This window comes from Bos mutus, chromosome 1 (genome assembly GCF_027580195.1).
Source record: "Bos mutus isolate GX-2022 chromosome 1, NWIPB_WYAK_1.1, whole genome shotgun sequence".
NCBI classification, from domain to species: Eukaryota; Metazoa; Chordata; class Mammalia; order Artiodactyla; family Bovidae; genus Bos; species Bos mutus.
Window position 1 is genome coordinate 77,524,932 of NC_091617.1, and position 23,935 is coordinate 77,548,866.

The window sequence follows — 23,935 nt, forward strand, 5'->3', positions numbered from 1 at the left end:
ACTCCTGCTAAGCAGCGGGCCATCAACAGGCTCTGCATACTTACTCCAACTTTAGAAAGAAAAGAAAATCCTAAGGTTTGGGGTGGGTGGGGGGAGTGGGGAATGATCCATTGTACTTTCTAAAGGATACAGCACAGTGTAGAGGGATGAGTGCAGGATGGGGGGACAGGGCCCTTGGGTACCACCATTTGTTCTGCTCCTGCCTCTGTCACTGCAGGCAAGGCCAACAGCCACTCTGAAAATTATTCCCACAATTCCTACCTCACTGAGATGTTAGGAGGATCAAAGAGGAAAATGGATATGACTATACTTTGAAAAAAATGCCAAGAGCCATATAACTGTAAAGAATTATACTACTGTTAATAGTACCTGAGCATCCATTTTGAAAAGTGTTATATGACAGTTAAATGCTGACCTTCACCTTTAGAGGAAACAGAAATTTCTTCGGAAAAGAAAAATATAGTATTTCATCTTGTGGTGTGTGCCCTTGCTAACTGTGGTAGAAACTCTTCTAGAAGGTCACGACTGCTGTGCGCCTCACCTCTGCTGTCTTCTATAACAGCAAGGGGGGGGGTCACTGAAGTTCCTATTTGAATTTGACAAATAATGAAATGTAAATTCAAAAAGGGTATCATCCAGAACACAACAGCAGGAGCAGCAGCAGCAGCAATGGCCCCTATAGTTATTCTTCCCAAGAAGGCCAGCCTTATGAATGAACAAGCAGATATTCTGGAGATCTAGAGACATTTGGGGAAACTGAGTGATGGAATTAAACAGAACCTTTTGATCATAATAAAGAGAAAGAAATTACATAAATGACATGGTTTTAAGCCTTTAATGACCTAACATTAACCGTTACCTGGGCACCCTAAAGACCCCAGAGTCGACTGCAGTGTTGAAACTCAACTGTTAGCACCTTGAATCTTAGAACCAAAGGAGCCAATACTGGGGCATCCAGAACAAGCCTGTTTTACACGTGGGGAAGTGAGCTGTGGAGAGGGAAGTGATTTGTCCGGGGTGATGGAGGTCTGCCTCCTTTTAATTCAGTGTTCCTCCCGTTCTACAGTCTTGATTCTAAGACACATGTGCAGCACAAATTTATTTTGTACTGCTATCATTTCATCTGGGAGGAGAAAAGGTACATCTCACACCACTCTTAGAACAAACAACAAAACCATGAAAAGTCAAAGCCTGTTGGCACATAGAGCAAGTGTGTCTAGAAATAGTGGGAAGCCTGCCTCCATTGAACCTCAGTTTCTCCAACTGCAAAGTGAACTCTAGGTTTTCCACACTTACAATTCAGGTCAATTCTAAGGCTAGACATTTTTATTGCTCTTTAGTCATAACACCTAGTGTAAAAGCTGGACGTTTTTTTATTTTCTTTGCTCATATTAAGGCCAGAGAGAGGCATGCAACTGGGGCTGCAGGAGCGAACAAAGCACACTGCATAAACTGGGTGGTCAGCTACAGCTCAGGTGGTAGACGGAATTACTGCAGTCCTAGAGGCTAGGGGCAGCTCTGCCAGCCCCACCGCCCATGTCTTGGGAAAATCTCATGGGACTAGACGAGCCAATGTCATGAGGAGGTGGTAATAAGATAGTTCATATTATCTCTTGCAGATAGAAGGGGGAGCTGCTAACTGCTGCACTCAGAAGGTCTGGTAGAAAACAAGAAAGCTGCTTCAAAAGAGAGGCCCTGGGCAAGTCATAGGACTAGGATAAAAAAATCCTTTGAAGTCATTTTCTGAATGTGGTGTCCTTTTGATACCCAGATTAGAGGAGAAAGACTTGCTGCCCTTTGCTATATACATGATGACATGGCCCTCGGGCAAGAAATCTCTTGTCACTTCCAACTGGGGTCACAGGTCTCCTGTAAAACCCAAGTTGAATGAACACAGGCATTAAGGGCTCTCTTAGATTTTATAATTGTGATATTTATAAAAATCTGGCTCTGATGGCCTGGCAGGGGGTGGGGCGCTGACCACAGACCTCACACCGGTAGCAGTGAACATGGAAATCACGATCCAGAGCCACAATCCGGACAGTCTCCTCCTGGCCAGGGGCAGGCATGATAGGCTCCTTGCACACAGAACAGCGGGGAGCAAATTTCCTGAAAGAGGAGAGATAGTTCTGGTTAGATACTGAACTTAAGCACTGACAAAGAAGTGAAAACAAGAGAAAAGAAAAGGTGCAAACCAAGAGCCAGGACATCTGGTCTATCACCTCGTGTGACCTTGAGCAAGTCACCTTCCTTCCCTGGGTCTCCTTCCTTAGCTAAAATAGGGGATTTATACTCAATGACTGTTAAGGTTCTTCTAAATCATAAATATTGTGATATTTGGGGAAGTGGGAGATGAGTGTGTGAACTGCGTCTGCATAACACACACTGAGTGGCCCGATGCAATTCACACAGGCCATTCAGCATGTGGCATGGCATTCACCTGTGGAAAGATTGCAAATACAAATCCTGGGCTGGATCAAGCAGAGGGAAGAATGAAGGTCTTGGCAGCCCCTACTTGTTTCTGACTTTTGCTTCTAGACTTTGTATGTGCTTACTGGGCTCTACCCAAATTTCCTGAGGGTGGTAAGTTTGCCTCACTCCAAATTATTAGAGCGTTTTTCTTAGAATTGTGTGTATATATATATATATATATACACATATATGTATATATATATACATACATAAGTGTGTGAAAGTGAAAGTCATTCACTTGTGTCCGACTCTTTATGACTCTGAGGACTATACAGTCCATGGAATTCTTCAGGCCAGAATACTGGAGTGGGTAGCCTGCCTTTCCCTTCTCCAGGGATCTTCACAACCCAGGGATCAAACCCAGGTCTCCCACATTGCAGGCAGATTCTTTATGAGCTGAGCCACGAGGGAAGCCCCATATATGTATGTATGTGTATATATATTGATATACATACACATGATTTTGAGGTCAACTATTGGTGAGAAATTTTAATATATCCTAACTTTTAATAGGAGAAGGCAATGGCACCCCACTCCAGTTCTCTTGCCTGGAAAATCCCATGGATGGCGGAGCCTGGTGGGCTGCAGTCCATGGGGTCGCTAAGAGTCGGACACGACTGAGCGACTTCACTTTCACTTCTCACTTTCATGCATTGGGGAAGGAAATGGCAACCCACTCCACTATTCTTGCCTGGAGAATCCCAGGGACGGCAGAGCCTGGTGGGCTGCTGTCTATGGGGTTGCACAGAGTCGGACACGACTGAAGTGGCTTAGCAGTAGCAGTAACTTTTAATATTCCCTAACTCTTAATATTCCTTATATGGCTAATGGGCATAACATTTTTTTTTTCTTATAACAGATCAATAGGCTGCAAATACAGGCCATGCATCCATTTGTATCTTCTAGAAATTAGGTGTGCCATTTATGAAGGTGTGAAATGAGACATGATTTGCAATGGACACAGATAACTGAAAAGATTGAAAAAGAAAGAAAGACCGTGCAACTCAGTTTTTTCATGGCAACGCTTTTAAGATTAATGATGTTAAATTTTATCTATTTGTAGAGAGACTTAAAAAGAAATAATGATAGTAATCTAACACTTTGCAGAGCACTTTATGGTTGTCAAAGCATTTTTACATACATTATACTCTATATGTACATATTAATTTGCCTGGCAGCACCCAAAAGGCATCTGTATGGCTGCAATCTAAATAAATATGAATTAAGCAGCAGATCAATTGATTGCTATGAAAGAAAAATTAAAAGGATCATGGTACAACTGCAGGAGTAATCAGAGTTGTTATAATTGGCATTTTATGCAAGAAGTTAATACTCAGTGGCAAAAAAAAACTGCTTTGGACTACCTGATTATTTTTGAATCTGGGTCATCAGTAGTGAAATAAGCAGGCTTCTGGAATCAGCTGCAAAATCTCCTTTCCCCAAACCTACTGGGACCATAAACTTTGAGGTCAGAAGTGTGTCTAGCCTATCACTTTATCTGTGAGCCTTCCCCAATGTCCTCAAATAGGATTACTTACTCCTTGAGGATAAAATATCTTTCATTGAGTTTGCCTATTTTAGTAGTAATTATTTGGATATCTTTGGAGACCTCAAAACTGTGAGCTTCCAAAGAACAAGATTTGCTTTATTTCTGAGTTTCTAGAAATAACTTGTGACTGGTGCTGAAGATAGAAAGTCAGACAGTATTTAATGGAATGAAGTATTTGCTATATTCTGCATAAAAAGATATTGCTTAGGCCTTTATGTTCAACCTCAAGGTCTTTCCTCTTTGGAAAGTATGAACAGTATTCTTGCTGAGTAATGATTCTTTCTTACCAACTAGCCTCATTAGATGGGAAAAGGTAAAGGATAGAGACTGGAAGTGGCTTCCACAGTCCCCATGGTGTTCCCTGGACAGCATTTTAAGGACTCGGAAAACTCCCAGGTGGTCTATTTAAAAACTTGGCTCACTAAGCAGACAATAATAATAAAATTAATTTGATAAAAAACACTTCTGATGGTTAAAATAGCTACCATTAATTGTGTACTTATTGTATGCCAAGTCTTGTTAAGAACTCTATATACTTGATCTTATTTTTTTACTGATAGAAAACATGAAGAAATACTTTTTTTTTTTTTTTTTTATCATTTCTGCTATACAGCCATGGGAGCCAAAGCTCAGAGAAGGACGGTCTCTTATTTACTGGGTCCTGGCACATTTCTAGCAATCCACAAATGGACGCTGATTAAACAAACAGATGCATGTAACATCCCTGATCAGAAAGATCGGACAGTGGAATAAAAGCTCAACACAATGAAAGAGTGATTTAAATAAATCTGCTTTTCTGAGCCCACTGTCTTGGAACTGGGAATACAGAAATAAACTAAGACTCCAGCAGTCAGACTGGTGAGGGACCTCTATATATTTCTGTATTTGTTCTGTTAACATATATGTGTACTGGAGTGGGTTGTCATTTCCTTCTCCAGGGGATCTTCCCAACCTAGGGATCGAACTTGGGTCTCCTGCGTTGTGGGCAGACACTTTACCGTCTGAGCCACCAGGGAATCCCATGCATATCCTATCATACTGCAAAAATGATTTAAAGGGGTTACTGTAAAATTGTGCATGTGCATTTTTTTAATCACTAATCAGCTATGTTAAGTGCTATCTATAGTGGATTTACAAAACTATAAAACATAGAGAAAGAGATCTAAATTCAAACATGGAGCTAGGGAGAGTTTGAGATCAGAGGAAGCTTCTTTGTGTGTGCTGTGCTCAGCCATGTCTGACTCTTTGCAACCCCATTGACTGTAGCCTGCTAGGCTTCTCTGTCCATGGAATTTTCACTAGATGATAATTGGGTTGGGCCTTGAAAGATGGCCATTTAGGTGAAATGGGAAAGTAAGTCTGTGTGTGTTTGTGTGTGTGTGGTGTGTATGGGTGTGTATTGGGGGTGAGGGTGGGATACAGGCAGTCTGCCAGGAAACTAGTTTGAGCAGTCATCTGAAATGACACATGGGAAAGAGTTTCTGCCTAACAGGATGGGGGATTTGGGCCAATGCCGACTGAAGGTGCTTATGAAGGGGATGGCCCATTAGCAAGGCTTTAAAAATAGCATTTCAGAAGCTTGTTACTCAGAGTGCAGTCGAAGACCACCTGGGAGCTGGTCAGAAATGCAGAATCTTAGGCCCCCACTCCAGATCTCCGGAACTAAACTTTGCAGTTTAACGAGATCTGTGACTGTAAGCACGCTCAAGTTTGGGAAGCACCAGTGTAAAGGACAGGATTCTAGGCAGGGGAGATAAACCCCTTCTCCTGGGCCTCCTGCATCTCAGCTTCTTCTCCCAGGCTGCTCTGGCTACAGCCAAACAGAGCTTCCTTGAGTGCAGAGAAGCCATTCTTCACTCTGTGCCCTTCTTTAATGCCTGAGCTGTTCCTTCGCTCAGTAAGCTGCATTTCCCATTTAAAACACTCTGCTTCCAGAAGCCCACTCAGGCCCCAGTAATCTCTTCTGGCCTTGACAGCTCAAACCCTTGCCTGTGCCTCACCTCATCACTTTCATAGTCTTTTTTGCCTGATCTCACACATTACCTGCACTTCTTCTCTTCCTTCCTCCTGTCAAACTCCTTGCTGATCTGGGCTTCTCTCTACGAATTTCTACTTATGCAATTTCTTTCCTTTAGCACTTAGCACAGTGATAGGCACATAGAGGGCTCTTCATAGATGTGGTTGAATTGAAATGGAAAAGCATTTCCTGCTGCTGCTGCTGCTAAGTCACTTCAGTCGTGTCCGACTCTGTTTGACCCCATAGACGGCAGCCCATGAGGCTCCCCCGTCCCTGGGATTCTCCAGGCAAGAACACTGGAGTGGGTTGCCATTTCCTTCTCTAATGCGTGAAAGTGAAAATCAAAGTGAAGTCGCTCAGTCGTGTCCGACTCTTAGCGACCCCATGGACTGCAGCCCACCAGGGTCCTCCATCCATGGGATTTTCCAGGCAAGAGTACTGGAGTGAGGCATTTCCTAGAAGCTCACAAATGGGAGATCTGTTCAGAATGACCAAGTATCTGCAGAAGGCAGCTGCATCTCCTCTCTGTAACCCACTTGCCTTAGCCATGCAATGTCTACCCTGGGTTGGACTTATAGCTGCTTTCTGTTCCAGTCTTTCAAGAACCAGAAACAGAGTCCTTTAAAATATATCTTTTATTTTTCTTTTTGGAAATGGGGAAAAGAGCAAAAAGCTTCTCCCCCTGCATACCTGCCGATCATGGAGACAACATTTTGAATAGTTTGCATTTTAACTTCCCATTGAATTAGCGATGGTAGGGACCATTGGGGGTTGTGGATTCTTTATCCCTTTTAATTGCTCAAGTGTGCCTTCCTGGAGTGTTCAGACCCACACACACGTCACCAGTCACAAGTCTCTAATTATGCTCCCCACTCCTCGAAATGAAAGATAAACGGCATAGATATAAACCTACATTTGTCAGAATTGACTTCCTGTTTTAATTGAGGGTGTAACATATCAGTCTTCTCCAGCAACAGAAACATGTGTGCTCTGATTATATCTATCAGTCTTTCTTGGATTAGAGTGAATCTAAGAAAGGAGAGAAGCAGTGACAGAAATACACTTCCCGCTGGTATCTTTTCACTTCCCTTAAATAGATGCAAGTTTTTTTTTTTTTATGTGTAATTAGAAGCTAAAAATATCAATAACATGAAGTACAGTTTATGCTGTGACTGCCCTTTCAAAGTGAGCCAGCCCTTCCTTGTCTAATTCAGGTTGAGAATTCCTGCCTCTGCATTATTATTATTTTTTTTTTAATTCATTCAGCCTCACATCTTTTGGTGAGGTTTTCACTTTCTCTGCTACTTGGAAAGTGGTCAGAAAATTCTTTTTTCAAAATATGAATCTCAGGTCCCCAGGCTGCTTGTGGCAAGTACCTCCTGGTTGTTGACAACAGAGCAATGAAAATTAACCCACAAGACTGTATATTTGGAAGGCAATAGAACCCAAACTGGCAAGCCATACAAATTCATCTCTTTGCAAGCCTCAGATGATTCTTGTGTTTGCTGGACAAAACTTCCGTGTCTGCCATTTATAAACCACACCTAAAGCTGTCATACCGTTCCTGGGAATATGCAACAAATGTGATCAACCAACAAATTGGTCAAATAAGAATAAGCAAAATACAAAGCTATACAATTTTCATGACCACTACGGCTATCATAAAAGAGGACTCTACAAAGGAGAGAAGTGGGGAAGTGGGGATATATTTTTCTAGTCTTGATCTTGAGGTTCTACTTTCTAATTGTTCTCAAAAGATTAGAAAATATCCTGAGGAAGAGGACCTGGGCTAAGAGCTTAGGGGAGGGTATGCATATGTTGATAATGGCATAAAACCACCTCCAAATATGCAAGAGTCTTCCTTTAGCAAGAGGGGCTGAATTGTTCTCTCAATAATTCAAATGTTCTCCCCCTATAACTTCCTATGTGCAGAGTGGAAAAGACATGGCTCTAGAGAGAACCCTAGGCTGTCTTGGATGGGAAACTGGTCTGGTCTAACTGAACAAACTGAAGAGCTCACATAAAACTGGGCAATTTGTCCACTGGCTCACAGCTTGTTCACGTTTAGGCCAGGGAGAGCTACTCTGTGATCCTGGCTCTTCAGTAATATGTTCTGTGGCTGACTCAACTTTCTTACAATTAAGGTGACACAAACATGTGATGGATAAGCCCAAGGGAAGCTTTGAAGCAGAGGCCACACTGGAGGACCACACGGATTACTTGATATCACTTTCTGCATTGGAGGAGGGAATAAATAACTTCTTTCTAAGGTCCCACCAAATCCGGAGATTCTATAGCTTGGAGAGAGAAGAGTAGCCCATATGCCAGGCAGTAAGACCAGACCCCAAGAGGACCATCAGGCAGCAGAAGGGAGAGTAGATCACCTACTTGTGGAAGTCCTCAATGCAGTGGATGAGGCCACCAGCGTCCACGGTGAATGGGATCCCATCCAGGCTGCGGTGGCACATCACACAGGTAAAGCAGTGAGGATGATAAGCCTTCCCTGTGGCTCGGAGAATCCGCTCCATGATGGGCTTGGAGCAAACGCTGCATTGCTCCAGGGTATTCTAGGGAGGAAAAGAAAAAATGCCAATGTTAAGCTGGGATGTAAGGAGCTCCACTTACATAGTAACTTAGAGCATGACAAGCAGTGTTCCAGAACATATGGGCTCATGTGCTTTCACATAGTATTTGGAGAAAGGCAGAGTGTTTATTACAGAGAGAGCATGAAACAGATGGATCAAGTAGCTCTTCTAAGGCCATGCAGATGTGTTTTGTGTATTAGTCACTAAAGTCTGTCCAACTCATTAAGATCCTATGGACTGTAGCTCTCCAAGTTCCTCTGTCCATGGGATTTCCCAGGCAAGAACACTGGTGTGGGTTGCCACACCCTCCTCCACGGGATCTTCCTGGCTCGAGGATTGAACCTGTGTCTCCTGCACTGGCAGAAGACACACTGAGCCACAAGGGAAGCCCTCTGGCTTTGTACAACAACTCAATTTTGCTGTTGTGGCAGGAAGGCAGCCACAGACAATGTGTAAGTAAATGATCATGACTGTGTTCTAATAAAACTTTACTTACAAAAGCAAGCTGGATTTGGCCATGGCTATAGTTGAGCTTCCCAAGTGGCGCTACTGGTAAAGAACCCGACTGCCAATGAAGGAGACCTAAGAGGTGCAGGTTCAATCCTTGGATTGGGAAGATCCCCTGGAGGAGGGCAACCCACTCCAGTATTCTCACCTGAGAATCCCATGGACAGAGGAGCCTGGCAGGCTGCAGTCCATAGGGTTGCAAACAGTCAGACACGACTGAAGTGACTTAGCATATAGTTGGCTGACCTCTGAACTACACAATCTGGGTTCTCCACTGGAAGAATACTTCTCTATTACTTCTAAAACTTGATTAATCATCAAAATCTTACCAGGACCACTCAGAACCTTAATGTTTTAGAGTGGTCTCTCTGATGACCCAGACTCGCAGACAGCATGCTGGTTATAGAACCCAATGAGAGGTCAGTAAAATCAATGATGTTTTGATCATTTAAACCCTTGATTCAAACACCATCTCCATATTTAGTGTTGTGAATTCTTGATAGAAATGTTGAACCTAGAAGGTTTTGAGTCTAGAGGGTTTGTTGAACCTAGAGGGTTTCTCTTTTGAGAAATGAAATAAGAAAGTCAAATTTATTTGGCTTTAAAAATATATTCAACTTTAAAAATAAATCCTCCTACCCTTTTAAAATGGATATCATTTATTGAGTCAGGACTCAGAAAGACTGATAAAATTAGTTGTTAACTTTCCATCCTTGCCTAGAATTGTATGCTTTCTTACCAGACAACAGAGTTTCACATGTAATATGCATATTCTAACTGAGATGTTTGGACTGACTCCATGAGTTTACAATCTAGAATAAACCTGGGATAGGGATCTGATTAGAAAACTGCAAAACTGGAAGGGATGTGGAAATGGAGAAGAAATATTTCCCTCTTACCACTGGAACTTTTAAACGGGCATGAGGCAAGGCACGTCTGTTGGCAGATAACCATGTGCTGGTGACAAGTAGAGGGACAGTGCCTGACGGGCTTCTGGTTTCCATCTCTCCTCCTGTAACACTTGCCTGTCCTCATACTGACTTTCAGTTTCCTTTCTAAAATACAGATGTGATTAAGTAGCTTTCCTGCCAGAAAAACGTCTATGGCTCCTCACTGTGAAAAGAACTAGTTCCTCACCTGACAGGCAATCTCCTGTTTTAGGCTCAGATTTCCCTAATGTTTCAGACTGCTACTCCTGCTCAAACCAATGAGAAACTTCCATACTTCTGAGCATTGTCATGCCTAGAAGGAATCACAATTTGCTGTTTTGACCTGTCAAGGTATGGACCAGAAGGCATCTCCCCAGGCAAGCCTTCTTCAGTAACTTCAGTTGGAATAAACTGTTTTTTTCTTTCCCTTTCCTAAGCACGTAATTCATGTTGCTTATATCACTTACAGTATTCACTGTATTACAATTATTTGCACATATGGGTATTTCCTATACTATACTGTGATTCTTTAAGGGCAGGGATTATGTCTTAAGAATGTTTGTCCCATGCTTTTTCCCTGGTGGCTCAGATGGCAAAAAATCTGCCTGCAATGCAGGAGACCCAGGTTCAATCCCTGAATTGGGAAGATCCCCTGGAGAAGGAAATGGCAACCCACTCCAGTATTTTTGCCTGGAGAATTCCATGGACAGAGAAGCCTGGCAGACTACAGTTCATGGGATCGCAAAGAGTCAGGCATGACTGAGCAACTAACACTTTCACTTTTTCACCCAGCATACTACCTGGAATAAAAAGAATCCTAGGATGAACATATGCTAAAAGAATGAAGCAAGGAATATTGTTTACATCCCACTCTGGCATCACAGTGCTGGCCCGAGTCCCCTAAACTCTGGAATCCAGAGGACGGCAAATCCACCACCATTCTCTTCTCCAAGCTGTGGTTGCTGAAGATTCTGAAATTGCTTAGTATGCCTCTGGTCACAGTCTAAACTCATGGAAACTATTAACCTATTTTCCCCCCATTTTGAAGTGGTGAAATTAAAATAGCAGAAGAACATAAGATGAGAGTCTGGAGATGACGATGGTCTGGACAATGAAGGCCCTGGTTCTTTTCTACCCTGGTGATCTGAGTTAATGTGGCTGGAAACTGTCTTCCCAGGGTTTGTGTTTTGCTCTTCTGTGGGTTTTAACTTTTTCTTTTTTAAAGCCAACCCTGTAATGGAGTTGAACAAACCAGAAAATGCTTGACCAGAAAATGTTTTTGTTTGCATTGAGGCTTGGCTGCAAGATTCAGCCCATTTATTCAAAACCAGCAGCAACATATAAAGTTGAGTCAGTTTCTAAGGAAAGACTTTATGGCCCAAGTTTAAAGGGCAGGTAATCGGAACATTTCTGCTACAAAAGAAAGTGTAAAATATTCCTCAAGTGAGACTGCAGTAAAATGCCCCCAAATCACAAAATAAAAGCTCCAAGAATGTATCTGACTAGAAGCTTGGATTGGCAAATGGTTGAGGACATACGAACCTTCTTGAGCCAGTTCCCTTTACTGTATTTGTCTCTCAGTCTCCAACTGGTCCACTAGGACCTTTAGACGTATCTTCTCTTAGAGAAAGGCTAGACTGTATAAATGGGAGGAGGACTCTGGGAGCTCCTCTGGTCCAGGCCTCTGATTGCACAGGTGAGAAAACAGACCTGGAAGACTGACACAGCTGGGACCTGAGTCATGGAAACAATTAGGAGTAGAGGATGGCTGGTACCCCAGGTTCCTGACTCCCAATAATTCAGATAGGGATCTGATGAGTTAATTCTGTGGTCACAGAGAAACAAAGTTGCTGGATGAAGAAGATGAATTGTCCCTCTGGATTTGTCAACATCTACTGTATGACCTTAGATAAATGATTTTTCCTCCCTAGACCTTGGTTTTCTTATCTGCAAAACAGTGACTAATTTCAGCTCTGCAGTTTTATTAGTCTGTGATATATCAGTATAGCCACTCAGTCATGTCTGATTCTTGGCAACTCCATGGACTGTAGGCCACCAGGCTCCTCTGTCCATGGTGATTATCCAGGCAAGAATACTGGAGTGGGTTGCCATGCCCTCCTCCAGGGGATCTTTCCAACCCAGAAATCAAATCCAGCCCTCTCGCATTACAGGCAGATTCTTTACCATCTGGGCCACCAGAGAAGCCCTGATATATCAGTATTAACAAATACAGGTATAGGTCAATATTTCCATTACTAGAGATATACTAACAACAACTGAATGACCCTTCATCCGAGGCTTGAAACAAGGGTTCGTGTGTCAGAAACCTGGACTCTCTAACCTTTACTTTACCTTACCACTTGGAATTCCAGAAGTTACTAAAGGTAGAATTTTAAGCATGACAAAAGAAGATCTTTGTGTCTTCTTATAGAAGGTTATTTTAAAGTCAGACTAAAAGATACACATTTTATAGAAATATGAAATTTTTCTAAATTAGGTTAAAATGAAATGTTTGTTGGTCAGTCATGCCCGACTCTTTGTCACCTCATAGACTGTAGCCCGTCAGGCTCTTCAATCCATAGAATTTTCCAGGCAAGAATACTGGAGTGGGTAGTCATTCTCTTTTTCAGGGGATCGTCCCAACCCAGGGATCAAACCTGGGGTCTCCTGCATTGCCAGCTGATTATCATCTGAACCACTAGGGAAGCCCATAAAATGAAATGGTTAATAAATTAAATTGTATTTAATAAAAGATAAAAAGAAATAACAAGTCTTCAAGCAAACAAGCAGAAGATGGGTGTCTCAGTATCTACTCAAATTGCATCTTGTCTGTGAAGCAGGGGCACTGAGTTTGACAGATAGGAGTTAGGAAGGAAGAGAACACTCCAGCCTAAGGCCCTTAAAAATGAGTAGAGGGCCTCATGACCTATCTCTACTGCTCTTTCCCATGGGCCCCACCTGCTAGCTGCCACACTGAGCTCCCTGCCACATCTTTAATAGCTGTGTTTTTTTACAAGCCCAGACTACTCACATTCTTCCTTGTCTAGAGAATACTTACTCATTCTCCAAAGTTAAGCTCCAATGTTACCTCTTCTGCAAAATCTTTCCTAATTCTCCCTTTGTTATACTCCAAGAAAAAGAAGTCACTTTTACTCCTATTGGATTGTATTATGCTTCTTCTATGACACTGAATATAATAATGTCCTTGATTTAAAGGTTTATGTCAACCTCCATGACCAAACAGTGGCCACCCCGCTCTCCTGGTAGGGAGCCATAGTCATAGGTTGAGTTTCCTAGGAAACAGTTTCTGAAACAGAGATTTACACAAAAGAAGTTATTGAAGAGTGTCTTTGAGCTCATACCTATGGGAAAGAACAGGCAGCCTCTGGAGAGAGGGAGGAATTGAACTACGATGCAGTTATAATAAAGGTTTCTGATGGTTTCATGGAGAACTCTGGAGTTAAGATAACTGTGCAAAATTGTCTTTCCCTGAAGCTAGGGGATAGGACGTTTATACCCTTACATCTGCCATCCAATGGATACAGGCTGCTTGCAAGGAGGAAGAATGATGTTGGGATGAGGGTGTTCCCTTCACTTCAGGTTAAACAGGGGATCTGGGCAGTGCACTACAGTATCCATAACATTAAACATCTTTGCCCAGGGCCTGCATGGTCCATAATACACATTAGGCAAGAGGGAACCAGGTGTAAAAGGAGGCTTCCCAGGTGGCTCAGTGAAAGAATTTGCCTGTCAATGCAGGAGACATGGATCCGATCCCTGACCTGAGAAGATCCTACATGCCTTGGAGCAACAAACCCGTGAGCCACAACTAACGGGCCTGTGCTCTGGAGCCCATGCTATGAAACAAGAGAAGCCACCACAATGAGAAGCCCGAGCATGACAGCTAGAGAGTAGCTCCAGGTCTCCCCAACTAGAGAAAAGCCCGCACAGCAAAGAAGACCAGCAGAGCCAAAAAAATAATCCTAGGCTTGTTTGAAGATTTTTAAGGAATTTTTGAAAGTATTTTAAGCAGTTACTCAAATGAAAGTATCATTAATGAGAGAAGATGTTAGAGTAGCAGAAAAAAATAAGAAATTATTTAACTGCTAAAAGGCACAGCTTATAAACTTTTTTGAAGTGATGGCAATACAATTGTGATTAAAGGCAAAAAGTGAAAATACAAATAAAATTGTCAACAAATACTGTACACAAAACTCCCCAATGCAACTGTTTTTAAATGAGAGAGACAATCTGGTTGTATCTTTTCTATCCTTGGATAATTATAAATAAATTCTCTAATTCACGGGCAGAAGAGCTGGAAGAATCATCTGAATATAAATGAAGGATACAGGTAACACAAGCACTGACTATTAGTTAAAATGATGAAGAAAAGAGTATTTCTAAAATTTATATATTCCTTAGGTGTATGTGTGTTCCCTGTTGCAGATTAAATCAAGAGACATAAGTATTTGAAGATTTGGAAGACTATAAAGTACTGCCATTTAGAAATGTTAAAATTTTCATTTCATAAAATTAAAATGTGATCTTATATTCAGTCTTTATTGTTTTTTTTTTTAGGTACCAAAGCAATACTGGAACAGAAAAGACTCTTGGAAAGAGAAGGGTGACATCTCATGTTCTAGATACAGTTTTGGTCTTGCTGAGCTAAGAATAAAAAGAAAGAAATGAGGAGAGCTAGAAAATATGAGACTTTTAAAAGTCTTTAGAGATTATTGTGGTCCTGGAGTTTTCAACTCCCCTCACTTGTCCTCTTTTCCCCAATCCTTTGTTCAGGGAAGCAATTTATTAAGGAAGCACATCCAAAGGAGTCCAAAATCACTTCTGGATGGAGAGAGGAGAGGATGAAGCCTGTTGGGGGGTGGTGCATGCAGTACAGATTAAAACCCATCCGTCTGGTCCCAACTACCAGATTCAGGAGACTAAAGGGCAGCAAGGGAAAACAACTAGTGGAAGATACGTAATTAGAGGATAGGTCTAATTCTCCATCCAGTGGATAACCCCACTGCTACATCACAGCATGCCTATTCCACATTTCAGTTGACATACTCCACATTGCAAATAAAAGGCAGACGATCTGCAAGCTGCTGCTGCTGCTAAGTCACTTCAGTCGTGTCGAACTCTGTGTGACCCCATAGACGGCAACCCACTAGGCTCCGCCGTTCCTGGGATTCTCCAGGCAAGAATACTGGAGTGGGTTGTCATTTCCTTCTCCAATGCATGAAAGTGAAAAGTGAAAGTGAAGTCGCTCAATCATGTCTGACTCTCAGTGACTCCATGGACTGAAGCCCACCAGGCTCCCCCATCCATGGGATTTTCCAGGCAAGAGTACTGGAGTAGGGTGCCATTGCCTTCTCCAGACCTGCAAGCTACATGCGTATAAAATAAAGACAGGAAACACGTTGAGACCTTAAGACAGTTCATCTACTGTCAATTTCATTGGCTTGCACAGGGTAAGCCAGAAAACTCATTGTTAGATCCCTAGCATCTACAACAGTATCCTTGCCTAAAACTGATGCTCCATAAATATTAGTTTCATCATGAATAAGCAAACTCTCGATACTTGACATAAAATGAAACACAACCTATTTAATCATGCAAAACAACTCTCTAGTCCAAAGCTTCTCAACTGGCAGGCTAATACACAGCGCCTCCAATGGGGCCCAGGTGGCCCATGCTTGGAAGGGGCAGAAGGGGCCAGAGGTTCCATAGTCCCTGAACGGTAGTTACCTTGGGCCAGGAGAAGCATCATCTACTCCCTCCAATGTGCTCAATGAAGGCCATCACTTTTCATGTGAATCATGATGTAAAAAAGACTGGAAAGCATAACCTAAGTGTAGGTATTCCCAACAGAAGAGCAATGTGGTACAGTAAGAAGAGAACATGGCTATGACTCAGCAAGCTTCACTGGAATGCCACTGACATTATTTAAATTCAAATAACTGTATTATCTACCTTAATTTGGGAATAAAGACTTATTCTTGATTCTGGTAATCAAGGCTTCCCAAATAATGACAGTACTTTTTGGTTTCCTTCACAGATGAAGACATCATTTTATCTCGTTAGTTTTTCAAATAAGCCCACAGTATATAACCATCAAACAGCTCTGCCTCCCAGGAAAGCATGCATTACTCATTGAAAGTTCTCTTGCATTTTCCAAATATCCTTCACCTATATCTGTATCTTAACCTAAATATCTACTGTGTTTATATCTAATACATGTTTCGAAAAGACTGAAAATAACAACGGTTACCCTATGACTGTGATTTTTCAATTAGAATAAAAATTCTTACTTGATAGATGAGAATTCTAATTTTTCCAAAACAGGAAAAATTTTGAGTCAATTTAGAAAACTGCATCAATTCCTTAAGATGTATTTTCTTTTGATGTCATTACCTCCACACACAAAATGACAGCTATGAAACATGTCACTGAAAATTCAGTTAAAGAACCTCAGCATTCTTATTTTTGTCACTTTGGTTCATCTTTTTGAGCATAACTCTTTGCATCCCATGCCTACGTAACATGTACTTTCTTATAAATCTCTTTTAAAGAAACTTTTCACGTGATTTTCTGATGAGCAGAGCTGTCTGCCCCCTTAATTTAGCATTACAGAAAGTCTCAAGAGTAGGACAAAACATCCTGGCAGGTACAGTTGAAGAGAGAACAGACAAAGAGACCATCCCTACTCTCAGAAGTTTCCACTGTGGGGGGTGAGGGAGACACTTCTATAAATAACTGACTGGAGGTAAAGGGCACAACAAATTGCTATTACAGAGGAATGAGTAATATGTGATGGGAACACAGAAGAGAGTAATTACTTATGAATGGTGAGGGAGCAGGCAATGGGTGGTGATGTATGGTTCTGGGAATCTATTGTAGGTGGGACTTGAGTGGCTCTTGGAAAAAACACATCATAACAGTTTTTGGAATTAATGTTGTGCTAAAACAAAAGTCTTCATTATGTAAGTCCCAGATATGCCTACTCTGAGACAAAATTCATTCCACAAGAAGAGTATTGTAACAAAATGAGCGCATTGGGCAGCATTGGTAAAGGGAACTCGACATGGCTAGAGATGAGTGTCTATGTGTTAAACTAACGCAAACAAAACATGTGACTACTAACAGCATTTAGAGGAAACAATTTTTATAAGATTTTCTGTTTTATTTGGACTAAATAAATTGAATTTAAAACTAAGAAACATGTCTTAAAACCACAAGGGAAAAAGCCAACAGAAAGAACAAAAACAGACAATTAGATCATTTTATTCAATTTTACCATAAGCCACAAATCACATTCTTCACAAAGTAAATAAATGCCCTGGTGTTTATTATGAAGCACTGGGGTTAGGATTACAATCTGAGCTTTAGTGAATTAAAAAAAGACACTCCATTAAAGGGCATTTAGCCTGTCTCTACCTTCAGGCCCAGAGAGGTACTATTTTACCTTAAAATGTATAGTCTTTATGTAACACGGTTCTTTCAAAACAAAAACACTTATCTTGAACGTCTCCTAACCCTTGAGAAATATGATGGGGGAGCTGGGACTCATGAGCATCTTAGACCTTTATGCCAGGAGCAAAATTAAAAGATCACAGTACTCCATTGAGAGTATTGTGACAGGAGGAAAGAGTGGAATTCCTTTCCTTCTAAGCTAAGTCAGATAGATGATAGAATTGCCTTTACAACATCATCAAGGTATAGTCTGTTGGGACTTGTTAACTCTGGAATCAGAGAAGAGTCTGCTATATGGGGTAAGAAAATTATTGGTAGGTTCAAGAAACCTGGGTTTCTTGAATTTTCTATGCAATTTTCTTGACCTCTTTGGCCTTCCGTTTCCTCATCTACTATACAAGAATGAAAACATTTACACTGAAGTTCTGTAAGAACTAAATGAGGTCATATATATGAAAATAAGACCCAGAGCCTGGTTGTATAATAAATGCTAGTTGTGTTTAATTCTTATCAATTTTAGGGGACTAGATCATACATTTAATTAATCTGACATTCTTTGATCATTTAATTAAACTATATATGTAAATACTACATTTCTAATTTTTGCATCACCATCAATCTCTTATATTTTATATCTTTACTAAAACAAATGGATTATTGAAGGAATTCTGTGTATGATACTCTAGGACAACTGGATAACATAATAATATAAAATGGGCTCTTGGATTTCTAAGATTCTTTGCTACATCCACGAGAATTTTGTGGAAGAGCTATTTTCATTTTTATGTACAATTTTTATATCCCAAACCTGGAAATACCTTAGTTCTTCATAAAAGTAATTTGTATCATTTTATACTCTCAAAATAAAAACTGACATCTTGCTTTGGTAGAGCTTTTAATGTTTAGTAACTACACAACCAGGGCCTCATTCAATCTCCGCAATAATCCATCAGAGTCAGTAGAATGGTAGAATTCTTTTTCCTGTTATATATCAAATGACTATAAACGTGGTCAGATTTGAACCTCTATCTTTAAAGTCCAAAGACAAAGTTGTTCATTCTGCTACTTTACACTGTCCTCCAGTTAACAGATTTTTCCTATATGTTGTTATTAATATGTAGTTCCATATAAAGGCAATTACATTGAATGCAAATATCAATCTTTAGCAAACTGATATGCTATAGCCTTTTACAAATACAGTTTGCTTCAGCCTGAAAAACTTATTAAAATCATCCTGTCCAACTTGCTCCCTTTATGTCCTAGGACACTGTATTCTGGGAAGTTGGTTACCTAATGAAAACTAGTTAAAGAGCTAAGGTCAGGACCCAATTGCCTTGGTTTCTATACAGTATTCTTTCCAAACTCCACACTAGGTGATTCTTGGAGCACCAAATCCTCTCTTTGGTATTCTGGCCCTTGTTAATGACAAGAATATGACAACTCTTGCTGATTAGTTATTGACGATTATTCACATTACCAATGGAAAATCATTAGGTTGAGTCTATTGCAACTGTGAAAACAAGATTGTCTCACGCTTGGTTTGTAATAGACGTTCTCTGGCCAATAACTCAGAGGAGCTAATCCTAAACTCAGCAACATGGCATGATGTCTTGCATATGCGTGCATGCTCAGTTGTGTCCAGCTCTTTGTTATCCCATGGGCTGTAGCCTGCCAGGCTTCTCTGGCCAAGGGATTTTTCCAGGCAAAAATACTGGAGTGAGTTGCTCTTTCTTCCTCCAGGGACTCTTCCTAACCCAGAGATTGAACCTGTGTCTCCTGTGTCTCCTGTCTTGGCAGGTGGATTCTTTATCACTGAGCCACCTGGGGAGCCACGGTGTCTTAGGTCCAGCTTTTATAATGCCTGGCATTTGCAACTTGTAAACAGAGGTTATTAATAGACAATCAGATCAGTTTTACTGAGGCAGATGCTTTCCAGAGTAGCTAGAACTGCACAGTATCTTGGATAAAATTCCGTAATCTGAGTATCAATTTTCTCATCTATAGAAGGAGATATAATTACTTGTCCTGTCTACCTCTCAGAATTGTGATAATTAAATGAGATAAGAGATGTAAGATGCACTTTTAAGAATGTAAACAGATGTAAAAATATTTTTATAAAGTTATTTTTTCTGGGCAAAATTACTGTTTCATATGAGGATAGACTCTAATTATTAGTTCTTTTTAGTCAGCTGAGAGGCTAATATATATTACTCTTATTACTGAAGAGAAGAAAATATGATCTGCATACACAGACATCCACAATCCTATGCATACTGGTATACTGAGTTTGAGAAAATACAATATGTTTTTTTCTCTCATTCTTGTTTTTTTTCAACAGATATTTTTATTATTATATTTTTATATACCTGGAACACCTAATAAGTGATGGACCGATTATCTGGTATTTAGGGTATACAGAGAAACTTCATGGAACATGTAGCTTATCACAGATATACCTGTCAGGGTCCTCAACAAAGCCCTTGATACTTGTGCCTGTGAGGTACCCTCTTAACCATTCTCAATCCTATGATCTTCAATTTAGAGTAGACAGGAGGCCATGATGGGGAAAATAGCTATCTTTGGGTCCCAATGCTAAGGCCAGCATTATTTGAAACTGGAATTGTTTAAAATAGATGTTTATGGAAACCCTGCATGGTACAGTAACAAAGAGAAAAGACCCAAAGCCAAGGGCATGCTCTAGTCCCACAGAGCTGAGCCACTGGCAGGATGCATGTGCAAAGCATTTGTTTCTCTGGGCCTAAACTCCTTCATCCATACAAGAAGAGAAGGTGAAAGTCACTCAGCCACATCTGACTCTTTGCATCCCATGAACTGTAGCCTGCCAGGCTCCTCTGTCCATGGGATTCTCCAGGCAATAACACTAGAGTGGGTAGCCATTCCTTTCTCCAGGGGATCTTCCAGACCCAGAGATGGAACACAGGTCTCTTGAACTTGCAGGAGGATTCATTACTGTCTGAGCCACCAGGGAAGCCCCATAAAATAAGAAACTTAGGTTAATAGACTTCTTGCTGCTGCTGCTAAGTCACTTCAGTCGTGTCCGACTCTATGCGACCCCACAGACGGCAGCCCGTCAGGCTCCCCCGTCCCTGGGATTCTCCAGGCAAGAACACTGGAGTGGGTTGCCATTTCCTTCTCCAATGCATGAAAGTGAAAAGTGAAAGTGAAGACATGCTCAGTCATGTCTGACTTTCCAGACCCCATGAACTGCAGCCTACCAGGCTCCTCCATCCATGGGAGTTTCCAGGCAAGAGTACTGGAGTAGGGTGCCATTGCCTTCTCCATAGACTTCTTGGTCCCTTGAAATTCTGTGATTGTTTAGAGGGCTGAGCAAAAGTTTTAATAAGGCAAGGCTCCTTGTCTTGTCCACTGTTTCATTCCCAGTTCACTGAAAAATGACTGGCACATAGAAGAAACATAAATATTTTATTAAATCAATAAATTAATGTTTGGGAATGAATATTCCAGAGTCATCCAATAACACCTATTCTCATAGCCAGACTTGAAATTCTACCATGATCCTCAGATGGCCTTCCATCACCACCGTATGTAAGCAGCCCCCTTTACAAAGCCAGACTCTATCTCATGATCCTGCTACTTTCTTCATACTCCTTATCTCTACCTGGCATCACCTCCTGCATTCAGTTGCTGACATAGTGCTTATCTCCCCACCAATCTGATACATAGCTGCATTCACAGCCTTTGGAGCAGTGCTTAACACATAACAGACACTTAAGTATTTGTTGAATGAAAAAAAGTAACTGACATTCAACTACCTAGCATCTAAGGTCTCTTCCAACTCTTGGGTTCCTTGGTTCTATCTCAGCAAGAGCGTATCACTCAGAAAAATCAGTGCTACAAATTTCTCCAAGTATATAAATGATCTGAGGTTAATTACACAATATGGTAGGTAGGACAAGACTTTTTTTTACTATAGTATCTGTCTTCCATGGGTAACTGACCCATCCAGGGGTAAACTAAAACTGCGTTTTAAGTGATGATGTTTTTAGCTCCAAGTATACACAGCCATGACTGCCCACCTGTGCATTTCAGATCAGAATTAAATCCATTATGAATCATCCATTAGAATCAAGAACTGCAAGCAGAGACTAGAAATGCTCCCAATACCATTCTGCTCACGTGTCAGTTCAGAGCTGCCTGAAACTCAGCTCTGCCAAGATGTTTATTTTCTACCTGCCTTCATGAATTGCAATTACTTCCTAAATTATAACAAGCCACAAGTGGTCTGAGCCAAACAACTAGGGTCACAGAAGGTTTCTCCTTGCACTTCTGGGGATGACAGAAAAACTTGTTTGAACCAAAATTGCTCCTCTTTCAAAAGAAAGAAAACTTTAAGCCTTTAACTCTTGGGAGTGGCAAAGGGAACAGCCAGAGGGCCATGAGCTAACTTCATTTCTCTAGAGATCTGTTGAATAGATTTGGCAATGATTTGGCTTCTGTTGAAAACAAGCCCTTCTAATTGTACTTCTGCCAGTGGAAGACAAAAGACAGCACCGAAGCTTAGAAAGGCCATGATGACATGCCAAGATCATGACTGTGACCATGCAGTGTCCTTCTGAGTTGAGCACGGTGGACGTCTGTGTATCTAACACTGGGCTCTGGCCCCCGTGGACAAGAACGTGACCTGAAGAGTACAAAGGGGAGCCGGTGAAGTGACGTGCTTCCCTTCAACTGGATCTTGGCTGTAATATTTTCTGACAGTAGAAATAAAATAATTCCACATTTTGGTTCCTCTTTCCACCCTCAATGTGCCAAAAGTGGTTTACATTAAGTAGGCAAGGATGGCAGAAATAATGAGTACAGGGTTTTCCATTCTGTACGGTGAAAGACAAAAAGGACGGAGAATACAGATGTTTTTGCTGCTGCAAAACGGTGGTGGACTAACTCTTTCAGCGTCTCTGGAATGCAAATTTTCTCTTCACAGTTTAGCAGTCTTTTTTGGATTTCAGCACAGTGAACTAACACTTTCCTGGATTCCAAGACCTCCAGAGAACCAGATGGATGAGAGGAATTGGAGGAAAAAAGAACCCACGCTACTTGAAAAAGGTATGAATTTCTCACTCTGCATCTAGCCAAAAGCTCTGAAAATTAGAAGAGTCAAATCACTTTGAGTTTGTTCAAATGCATGCCATCCTAGAGTTGTTTGTGGTGGGAAAAAAAAATCTAAAATGATTTGATGGTTTAGAGTCTGTGTTCAGTTTAATCTAGGAAGCAAACTTTAACAGAGATGATATGTTTACTATCAAAGGCAGGAAAGAATGTGGATGGAAGACATTACACAAGAGCATCATTCAATAAGCTTGTGCTCTAAAGCCAGTCACTGCTCCCCAGTGCCAAACTTTTAAACTCGACACTCAAGGCCCTTCAGGATATTGTCTTTCCTCCCCTTTCTGGCAAGTACCCTACCATTCCCCCAACAGAGTCCTGATCCTGTCAATCCAAACTGTTTAACACTTCACATCTTGCTCTTGCATACTTTTACACCCATTGTTGCTTCTGCCTGGAGCATTTCTTAACAAATGTGATGGCTCACCTTTTAGGGCCCAGGGCATATGAATGTACCCTGCCTTATTGATCATCTCCCTACACTTCTGTTCTTTAACAGCATTGCTCATAGTTTCATTATAGCAAGGACTCTGTGTAGAGTGTGATCTGTTTATGTGCTATGGGAAATGCTATGACAAAGCACACCTTCCAAAGGTGAAGACATCAACACATATACTCTTCCTCTAACGTGGTCCTAACAGTTCATCAGGGGAACAAGGATGCCTGGGAGGACATTTGTAACTTCCTGGACAATGGAATGTGGTAGAAATGATGCTGTATGACACCCAGTGCTACTCATAAAATAACATACGGTTTTCTTTGGAGACACATACTTTTGAAGCCCTGAGTTGCCTGAAGAGATTATACATAGACAGAGGGAATGCCTGAAGGATCCCAGTTGTTCCAGAATAGCTATTCAAGTATTTCCAGGCTGGGTACCAGATATACAGGTGAGGAAGTCTGTGGAAGAACTCAAACCCAGGAATCTTGTGAGGGACTCCTAGCCAGAATCGCTTAGTTGAGAGGCTATCAAATGCTTGATCCACTAAACTGTGAGAGATAATAAATGATGATTGTCCTTTTTAGCAATAAGTTTTGGAGTGGTTAGGTGTGTAGTCACAGTAACTGAAACCTAAGCAGAGATTCCATATTTGATTATGAGTTCTTCAAGTATAACAGTTGGAGCTATGTTTCTAGTGCTAAAGTGGGTGAATGAAATATGGGAAAGACTGTTTATTGAGTAAGTACTTGAATGAACTGAATATTAACTTTCAGACCATGGCTACATAAATTAATGTCCTATGACTTTATGAGGCCA

At 41.2% G+C, this 23,935-nt stretch overlaps 1 protein-coding gene across 11 annotated transcripts in view; it reads right to left on the reverse strand.

Annotated features, from left to right (window-relative positions):
- LPP (LIM domain containing preferred translocation partner in lipoma) overlaps nucleotides 1-23,935 on the reverse strand; it is a 765,001-nt gene that overhangs the window by 17,070 nt on the left and 723,996 nt on the right. For all 11 annotated transcript variants that reach the window (XM_070371859.1, XM_070371864.1, XM_070371863.1 and 8 more), the window contains 2 exons: nucleotides 8,427-8,605; nucleotides 1,989-2,109 (listed from right to left, as the gene is read on the reverse strand). In XM_070371859.1, the coding sequence (XP_070227960.1) occupies nucleotides 1,989-2,109; nucleotides 8,427-8,605 (300 nt within the window). The remainder of the gene's footprint in view (nucleotides 1-1,988; nucleotides 2,110-8,426; nucleotides 8,606-23,935) is intronic.